This window comes from Rhamphochromis longiceps, linkage group LG7 (assembly GCF_057381845.1).
Source record: "Rhamphochromis longiceps isolate RC_006_pf linkage group LG7, R_longiceps_female_GT1.1, whole genome shotgun sequence".
NCBI classification, from domain to species: domain Eukaryota; kingdom Metazoa; phylum Chordata; class Actinopteri; order Cichliformes; family Cichlidae; genus Rhamphochromis; species Rhamphochromis longiceps.
The window spans coordinates 19642962-19653133 of record NC_140563.1 but is presented as its reverse complement, the minus strand read 5'-3'; the positions used below and the strand labels follow the sequence as shown (position 1 = coordinate 19653133).

Below are 10172 nucleotides of genomic sequence, written 5' to 3'. Positions count from 1 at the left end.
TTAACTGCTGTTAACACGTACAGACAGGTATCAGTGGTTTCTAAGCTTTTTTCGCCGCCCATAGGGCCCCTTTCCATAGATAAAAATGCAACTCTGACCTTCACCAAGGTGGAACCACTGCTTTAAATTATTACAACTACTTCATACGCTTCTGTAGCAACATGTGTAGACAAGCAAAACCAGGTAAAAGACACTGGAGAGCTCAGCAATGGGCTGCGTTTCCTCGTCTTTTTCTGCTGCTCCCTTAAGTGTGCAGCCACAAATCACAACTCTGATTATCCCCTGTGCCAGAGTTCTTACAGGTTGGAATTCTATATATAGGCTTTATTTTTTATTTCATTTAAAAAATAAAATAAAGCAAAACAAATAATCAACAAATGATATATCCTCGGTATATTTTAAATCTAATGTCAGTTTTGTTCATTTTTCAATCTCACAAAATCAATTCAGTTAGTTTTCTTTTTTTCAGAAGTGTAACTTTAATATATATTTTCATTAATTCAAAATGTTTTTTTATACAACGTTTTAGTTTTTAGTTTAGTTTTTGTTACCTGTAACAAGCTTGCTCTGTGCATTCTCCAGGGTCCATCTGGTCTCCACAGATCAAACAGAAGTGTGCTGGTTAAACCATATGTGTAAACACATCTTGTTTAATGCTTGCTGAGACTATAGGTTAAAATCTAATCCACAGCAGTTTGACTGGATTGGGCGACCTTAAAATGTGTCGGTTAAGGTTAAAAAAAGATGTTATATAGCTATTTACAAAAACGTTTTTTTCCAAGAAGCATTGGGCCAGTCATAAAATACCCACAACTGTAATTCCAATTGATCCAAATGAACTCATTTACCCTCTCTAAAGCAACAAGACAGACATTATTAGGCAATTCACATCAATGTTTGACAGACAACTCTTGCCTCATCCATGATTTTAATGGTGAATAAAGGTGAATGCAAAGATCAAAGTGGCTGCAGAGCAAGGGAGCAAACATAGCAGTTGGTGACTTCCATATGTTTTAAAATAATGATTTTCATCAAAGTATAAAAAAACAACAAAATACCCCATCATATATTGAAATTATATCATTTTGTCTCACTAGTTTTAAGCCTCTCGAAATGAGTGGCTAGGTTTAAAATGGTTTTAAGTTTTTTGGATAACCCACCGATCATTGTCCAAAACACTACACTGGAACCTTCAACATGAAAATGTGTTAGTTTGTTAACTTGCAGAGGAGGAACTGCAACGAGAAAATTATAATCTTATAGACAACAGTGTTCTTTCCTCAGGAGCTGTACAGTTCCCTCCATTCATGGATAAAAATGATCTTGGTCTTTGTATCACACTTGATACCTTTTTAGTTAAATTAAAATACTGCTATATTTTCTGGAGTATGATAAGGACATAAGTAACACAACAACTGAAAACCTCAAACTTAAGAAAACATGTTGCCATAGTGGCCCGACATCCTATTCCGTTATAACACAAAGGACTTTACTGAATAAAAACGTGACGGGGAGAGAAAAACCTGTGCAGACATGCCCTGAAATATGTTCTTTTACATATTCTTTAATTCTAAATAACCGTTGAATGGAAAATACCCACAAGTGGGAAAAGCCCCGCCCAAGCATAATTTCTGATGTAATTTTTTTTTAATCAGGCCTCCTTGAGTCGCATACACCCTACAAGAAGGCCTGCCTAAGAAGAATTGAGCTACTCCTCAGCCTATCCATCTCCAATCTGTTGTATAAAGTGTACTAGTGTACTTTAAAAATGTCTTGAGCCACCCCTCCTCTTAAAATACTTTCCTGCGAAACTGTTGCAGAGACTTGTTGAAAATTGCAAAGATACATGCAAAAATTCTATTTTTTTTTTTTTTAGAATTCTATTTTTTTTTTTTATACTTTTTCAACATGTTCAAAATAAAGATTCAATCAATCAATCAATCAATCAATCAATCAATCAATCAATCAAAACAGTACATAAGGTCATAGAGCTTAACAGACTTTGTACAGTTCTGACAAGCATGAAAGTCAATATTGGGAATGATCACCTTAGGCACACTTTCCTGCAAAAGTAGTCCGCAGGAATAGTTCTATAGGCATCTTGAGGGGCATTAAAAGATCTTCTTTGGTTGTGGGCTTATTCTGTTCTCTGTCAATATCTCATGATCTCATGCTGCTTCAATAATTGAGGGCTTTGGGGAGGCTAATAGAACATAGAAATCAGATTTGGGAAGAAGACGACAAAACAAATATGTATGTACTATTTCTTAAGGTGTCATAGTGTGTGTTTTTCTATCCAGATATACTTTTAGTGCCCTGACAGTCATTTTGACAAGCTCCCTAACACCATTTCTGAAATGCACCTCAAAACCACGACAGAACTTCCACGATGTAATACAGATGACTGTACACGCTCACTGCTGTATCTCTCTAATGACCTCCTGTGTACATGTTTACAATGACTACTGACAGGGACTAGAAAGAGAGAGTACATTTCTCCTATATTGGCTTCCCTTCATTGGCTTCCTGTCAAATCCAGAATTGAATTCAAAATCCTGCTACTTACATACAAGGTCTTAAATAATCAGGCCCCATCTTATCTTAATGACCTTGTAGTACCATTTCACCCTATTAGAGCACTTCGCTCTCGCACTGCAGGCCTACTTGTTGTTCCTAGAGTATTTTAAAGTAGAATGGGAGGCAGAGCCTTCAGTTTTCTTCTGTGGAACCAGCTTCCAGTTTGGATTCGGGAGACAGACACTATTTCTACTTTTAAGCTTAGGCTTAAAACTTTCCTTTTTGCTAAAGTATAGTTAGAGCTGGATCAGGTGACCGTGAATCCTCCCTTAGTTATGCTACAATAGGTGTAGGCTGCTGGGGGATTCCCATGATGCATGTATTTCTTCTTCAGTCACCTTTCTCACTCGCTATGTATTAACAGACCTCTCTGCATTGAATCATACTTGTTATTAACCTCTGTCTCTCTCCCACAGCATGTCTTTTATCCTGTTTTCCTTCTCTCACCCCAACTGGTCACGGCAGATGGCCGCCCCTCACTGGGCCAAAGTACTTGTTTAAAGGGGGGTCATATGATTGCTGGGTTTTTCTCTCTATGTATTATTGTAGGTTCTACCCTACAATATAAAGTGTATTCTTCACTCTATAATAAATGTTGCCACTGATTTTCAGTTACTGGTCATTGGATTGGTTCTTATAGTGCTTTTCCTCTTGAGCACTCAAAGCATTTTACACACCACGGCTCACTCACACAACCACCACAATCATATAGTTGGTTGAGTTTAATTTATAATCACCTCTGTCAATCCTTGATATTTATTATTCACCTTTGTCAGTCCTTGATCCTTGATAATTTAATATTAAGTGATTTGTATATATTGTGCTATTTCTTAAATCTGTAACATATTGTATTGTTTCTGTTACTGTACTGGAGCAACTGCACCCACATAATTTCCTTAGGGATTAATAAAGTATGCTAATTCTGATTCTGATTGATAAGAATGGCTTCTTGACAGCCGCTCTTCCGCTGAGAACATTTTTGATGAGACTTGATAAAAACTGAAGGGCCAGATGCATCTCTCAGGTCTTATGTCAGGCATTTGCTTGATATTTTCCTATTCATGAAGACATGACTTTTAGACAGATTTTTGCTGCCAATAGTTTTTTTAGGCCTGGTTTTTCTTTTGTCCTCTCCTCACCCAGTTTCCTCAGATTTTCTAAGGACACAGCGCACGGCATGGTGAGACATGCCAAATGTTTTGCCAATAGCTCTTTGGCTATCATTGTATTGGTGCAAAAATAGTATTTCATTTTTTGTCGTTAGTACTATTGTATTGTGCTATCACTGGCATTTTTCAAATACACGAACAAATCATGAATTTTTGTGACAGGCTACTAGTAACAAAGTGCCCAAAGATACATTCCTGTGAAAATGGTACTGGACTAAAATGATTTTAAATTATTCAATATCCAAAGAAAAACTTTGAAAGACCTGCAGAAAGTTTGGAGAACTATTGCTCAAGACCACTTTAAAAAATTTGAAAAAAATGTCTGGCTCCTTGGATGCAAATCTAAAGAAATGAAGGGTGGCTCAAGATCTTAGTCTTAAATGCAGCTGCTGTTTATGCTGGTGAAATTAACAATGAATTATGGGCCTGTTAGACTTCTTTTAATCCACTGTGAGCTAGAGACCTCTAGTGTTTAGAGTGGAAAATGTACCAAACTGGTAGCAAACTAAACTAAGCTGGTTCAACAAATGTGTGAACTTTTATTTCTCTGTTATTTATTCCATCTTTCTTAAAAATCAAGTACATCACGTAAAAGTTACAAAGGTCAGTATTCATCATGAAAGGGGTACTCCGGATGATCACTCCACCTGAGTTTTAAAAAAAAGTGTTTACTACCATTAATATCGAGGATTTGGTTCATGCATTATACAACAAAAAAATGTTTAGATATTTGTCCGTCAAAGCTTGTACTTACATCAGCAACTCAACAAACCGAATATTTTTGTTCAGTGCTTCAATGGCTTTCATTTCTTCCTCAGTCAGTGAAAAATCAAATATCTGAAAAAAATAATTTGCTTCTGTTTAAATTCATCCATTCATTATTTCATTCATTCAACTGTTTAACCCTTACATACTGTATATATTTCATGTCTTTGCATTATGATATGCCAGGATTCCTAAGTGTCTACAACAAAGTCTGAACTACAGATCTATTTAGAGTGTATAAATAGTCTAGCTGACATTAATGGAGGATTAATTTTTAATTAATGTTTCAAAGAGCAGGGAGAAAAATAAATATTATGCACAATCTCGTGCTCTGATTTACTTTAGACATGAAAATAATAGCGATAACGATTTCATGAGATTTTATTAAAGGTGAAAATGGCAAAACCATTCTGGAACTGGTTGGATTTATTGCATAACCATGTATAATCACTACAAACATTAAAGGCTGTCCTCATGTCTTTGTGAATTCAATATTATTTTAAACTTAGAGTAAAAAACTTGCTTATTGCAAAATAGTCTGAGCATTCAAAGCATTGCCTGTGCAGCATTTGCACGTTTCTTACATTTACTGAAATGGCAGATCAGGTGACTTTATAATCTTATGACCTCTAATTCCTCTTTTGATCCCTGTTTCGATCTCTTTTTAATTTCACTTAGCTCAGACAAAATGGGTCCTAATTAGTTTATTGTTCGATTATTTTCTTACATAATGCTTACTTTTGTTTACAGGTGCAAAGCACAAGCACCAGTCAGTGTAGGCTAATAATATAATTACACTTATAACTAAACTTGTTGCAAAACCTACGGATATTTGTGTTTGGTGGATTATTTGTTTGTTGTAACAATGCTTCTTGGCAATAAATCTCACACTGTTGCAAGGCCTGTTTATTTCCCCTTGAATGTGCCACATGTGTAAGGAAAATGCATTTGGGGCTTAAACAGCAGAGTTGAGGATGTGGGCTGCGCATCAGCCTACAAAAACTTGTAGCACCTGCTCAAAAGTATAACATTTTAAAATAGTTTTAATTTTGGGTCATTTTAGGGAACATCATCAAATTTCAGGCCAGAAAGGTGGCATTTTGGGTATATTTACTGTTCTCCAATGTCAAAATGGTCAAATATAACCAAAAATGCATGTAAGAGTTAAAACCGGGCAGCAATGGTACCATAACTTTGACTTTACGTGCACATAGAGTTAAAAATGTTGGTACAGTACCTGGAAGTTATGTTTGATCCGCTCAGGGTTGAAGCTCTTTGGGATCACTACAACTCCTCTCTGTATGTTGAAGCGCAGGGCCACCTGGGCACTACTTTTGTTGTATTTTTTCCCAATGGATACAAGCACCTCATCGTCCAGCAGAGGAGGACATTTCAAATTCACCCTATAAAAGAGACACAGTTAAATACACACCATGTCATTTACCAAATGAATTCTGCTTAGGGTCACGTTGAGGGTTTGGTAACAACAATAATTTGTTTTTATTTTTGCAGTCTCACATTAATGCAGTAACAGGGGGGATAAAATCACAATGACCTCACACCAGCCTACATAAGTGTATATATTTTCAAACCTACCAAGATGCATCTCTGGAGGAGCCAATTGGGCAATAGCCAACAATCACGATGTCATTGTGACGACAGTACTCCAGAAGTTTTGGTTGTGTGAAATATGGGTGGCATTCGACCTAAAGGTAAATAAGAAGAAGGGAAAAAGATGACAGGGCTCAGTCTTACAAGTAGGAAGGAAACTGGATGGGAATCAAAAGTAAAATCTATTCCATTTAATCTAGATTAATGAAAGAAAATGTATTTCAGCATAGTGTTTGACTATTTTTTGGCAGAGAGTCTATTTTAGAAATGCCTTCATATTAAAAACCCAGAATACTAATGTATGCCGTACAGTACTTTTTTACTTTGTAAACTACCCTCATTGAGATGTCATTAGGGGTCAGGAAACAAACTGGGATCACCTGGTTGGATACGGGTTTGTGTTTGAGACCAGGTTTATTCAGAAGCAGCTCCAGCTGCCTGCGATTGAAGTTGGAGACTCCTAGGGACTTAACCAGTCCAGCATCTTTGCAAGCCTCTAAAGCCTGACAGAAGAAAATATTAATATCTTATCAAAGATTGATAGTAGTAATCTTTACAGGCTAACTGAGATAGCCAAGAAAAATACAAGACACAAGGAAAAAAAACTGTTTATGACACTGTCCTTGAGAGTAATGTGCTGCAGAAAAAAACACTCTGACCAGTATTAACATGTAAGAACACTTGAATAAGATAAAACAATGCCTACCTAATATTTTATTAGATGCATGCAGTACAAATGCAAGTACAAAAGTCGTGAGCCATCTCCCTTTTAAAGAAATATTTTGCAAAATGGAAAATAGGTGCAGACTAACCAAAATATAAAATTATACATATAACAAAATAGAGTTTTTAGAATTCTAACAAGCTTGAAAGTTTATTAGACATGCCCAATTTTATTCTTTAACACAGTCTGCAACTCCTTTAAGTAGTCTTCAAGAATAGTTCTCCAGGCTGCTAGAAGGATATTCAAAGCTCTTCTTTCAGTGTTGACTGCATTTTGTTCCATTCTGTCAAGATGATCCAACACTGCTTCAATAACATTGTGATCTGGGGTCACGGAAGGCCAATCAATGAGTGATAACCATTCGGTTCTACATTCCACTTTTTGACAGAATCACCGACACCACTGGCCGAAATGCAGAAATGAAAACCCCCCAATGACTTAAGAATAATAGCTTGGAGAACTGGTTCTCAAGACCTCTTAAACATCACATGGAAGTCTGGCTCCTAAAATCAAAGTATAAAGAACTTAGAGGTGGCTCAAGAGCTCAATCGTTAGATTTCATTTGTAGTGACGGCTTTATGATGTCGCTACAAAGGTTGTGTTAAGTTCTGCTCGTTGATTTTAATATTTTCTGCCTATGATAACATAACTACATGAAGAATGAAATCCTTGATGTGCTGATCGGGATTCATTCATTCAAGCCCTGCAATGAAGTCATGCTTAGCTTGACATGTGGAGGAAAAGCATATTCTCATGCAAGCTGCTAATACAAATGTAAAAAAATATTTTAATTTACATAACAAAACAACAGATTTTTAATTTCATAGTGATATTATATTAGAGATGAGCAGTAGACATGCAAAGACTTTACATAGTATGACCATTGTTTTAATAGAGCTCACCTCCCATGTTGCACAGAGATCTGTGTGGTGGTAGATGTAGTTTCCATCTTGGTCCTTTGGATAAAAGGCCTTTCCAGGCTAAAATATATGCATAATTAAATACTTTGCATTAAAAGTGGTTATTTAAGCATATAATTTATAGTGACCTAAGGTGACACAATGTGTTCATGGTCAAAACGCTTAAACAAAGAAACATACTGATTCCAGGTACCCAATCTTAACCAAACACCTGTCTACATAATCTTATCTGATTCTAATGTGTGTAATGTGGCAACGGCCAGATTTGAAGTATTTGCTATGCAGCTCTTGTGTTTGAACCCCTATTATCTAATTTTGCATAAATAATTAAAAATACTTTGCTGTAAAAATTAGTAAAATTATTTTTTAGAAACCTTGAAGGCCATTGGAAGCTCAATGATGTAGAGATCCACATAGTCCAGTTTTAAGGCTTTCAATGTCTTCTCTAAGGCTGGTCTCACCAACTCTGGTGGATGGAAGGTATTCCAGAGCTGAGAAAAATAACATTGCTAAATTTAAAAAACAATTTAAACAACCTGAACATCCAGGCAACAGACCATTGCAATAACATGATTAATTCTTGTAGGTTTATAGGAATGAAAGTTGATTAAACAAAAGCTAACAAATATTACCTTTCCGCAGTAAAAGATGTCCTCTCTTCTAACGGTTCCATCAGCTATCTTCTCCCTAATGGCTTGACCCACTTCATGCTCGTTGAAATATACCAACGCCCCATCAAAGTGCCTGTAGCCCACATCTATGGCCAGCTTGACACAGTCCAATGCAGTGCCTCTGGGTGTCTTTAAAAAAAATCACAGAAAATATACATTTTATTTGATTTTTTTTAAGCTACAGCCACAGTGTGTACTTCTCAGTGAAACTCAAATCACTAAAGGTAAACAAGCCTCGCATAAACGGGGAATCAAACACAGCACTCTAAATCTAGAAATAGAGAGACTACGTGATATTTTCCTCACCGTTTGAGGGTCCCCATAGGTGCCCAGTCCCAGGAGTGGAATACTGTTACCATTACTCAAAGGGATTCTGTGGCTTTCCGCTGTTAGATTCATGTTTGTGTCCAAAATGTGGACAATTGAACTGCAGCGCACTTCTCTCAAGGCTAACCCATAGATTGGCCATGAACCTTGAACCATCAAGACATTATCTTCCACTCAATTGCACAAGTGACTTTGATCTGAACCAGAGCAGTGTGTCCATTTTTAAAACAGTTCTTCACCAGCTTTTCAGAATGCCATTTAACTTGAGAACAAAACACTCTTATAATCATAATCAAATGTGAATATGACACCAGCACTTTGTGAGTATCTTTTCAGCAAACAGTGTTACAACCAGTGGCGGCTCCTGAAAAAAATCTCAGGGGGGGCAATTTTTATGATATCGACTAAAATGACCCATTTAATGAGTACATCAAACAACACAATTTTAATTTAAATTTAAAATGAACAACCATATTCTGGCCATTTGTATAGATTTGTAAAAATGAACAACCACGACTTGCGCTGGAACCAACTCCGACAAAAAGTCCTGTTGTATGCTTTTGACTTCTCCTTCGTTGCCTGGGTTAGTTGAATTTCGGGCTTGTCAGGTCCCAACTCTTTAACTTGCAGTTTTTCTGCCATTGTCCTTCTGGCAAAAGGGTAGGTTAGAAGCGATCTAACCGAATTTGGGGGAGGCTGTGCCTCAACCGTTAACAATACCGCTGCCATCGTCTCTCTCTGACCTTATAGCTCACTTAGGCTACTGACTGAGGTAAAATTCTAGAACAGCAAATCTTCGCGCGTTTTCTGCAGGGGCGCAATTTTAAGCGCCCCCAAACCATTTAATTCAGCGACGCTGATAGGTCAAATATTTATTATTTTCCCCTGGCAACCATTTAATGATAGGCTATTTCGCTGCATATCAAGGGCGCTTTGACGAGCGCCCCAGAAGAAGAAAAACACCGTTTGTTGGTTGAACTTTAATGAGTCAGCTGGTGAAAATGTTAAAATACGCCTGTCTGTATATGGGCACACACATAGTAAAACTATCATTGATGAATTTTTTAAAAATATATATTTTTACTCCTCCACATTTGGGGGGGCGGAGCCCGAGCACCCCCTATGGGCCAGCCGCCACTGGTTACAACGTTACAAAAAAATGTCCATAGGCCTGGCTGAAGCCTGAAGCCAACAAAACCTAATACATTTGAATTTCACACAGCCTATCATGAAGTGCCATAAATAAATAACGTCACCAGAAGCATAACACAGTATTACTGTACTGAACTGAACCCTGTGTAAAGTTTCAGAATAACAAGAATCAGGCAAACTCTTGCTGCTCAGTGGACTTTGTCCTCCTGATAGCACAGCACACGCAGCCAGTGGCTCTCATATCAAGATTTTGACC

General features: G+C 37.1%; 1 protein-coding gene across 1 annotated transcript; it reads right to left on the bottom strand.

Moving 5' to 3' along the window:
* Positions 1-534: 534 nt before the first annotated feature.
* Positions 535-10169, bottom strand: LOC146665204 (aldo-keto reductase family 1 member D1-like). Its single transcript, XM_085412747.1, has 9 exons — positions 8744-10169; positions 8399-8566; positions 8141-8257; positions 7749-7826; positions 6503-6625; positions 6108-6217; positions 5749-5914; positions 4501-4583; positions 535-4393 (listed from the first exon to the last, which is right to left on the bottom strand). Exons 1-9 carry the CDS (start codon positions 8918-8920, stop codon positions 4351-4353), a joined length of 1065 nt encoding a protein of 354 aa, XP_085268873.1. The 5' UTR covers positions 8921-10169; the 3' UTR covers positions 535-4350.
* Between the last annotated feature and the right edge of the window lie 3 nt (positions 10170-10172).

What these genes read in the sequence shown, in the direction of transcription:
- LOC146665204 (XM_085412747.1), bottom strand. Translation starts at nt 8,920, where the DNA reads ATGGTTCAAGGTTCATGGCCAATCTATGGGTTAGCCTTGAGAGAAGTG. An exon ending in CCTATGGGGACCCTCAAACG is followed by an intron (nt 8,567 to 8,743) that starts GTGAGGAAAATA and finishes TTTTTTTTAAAG; the next exon opens with ACACCCAGAGGCACTGCATT. An exon ending in TCCTCCAGAGATGCATCTTG is followed by an intron (nt 5,915 to 6,107) that starts GTAGGTTTGAAA and finishes TCTCTTTTATAG; the next exon opens with GGTGAATTTGAAATGTCCTC.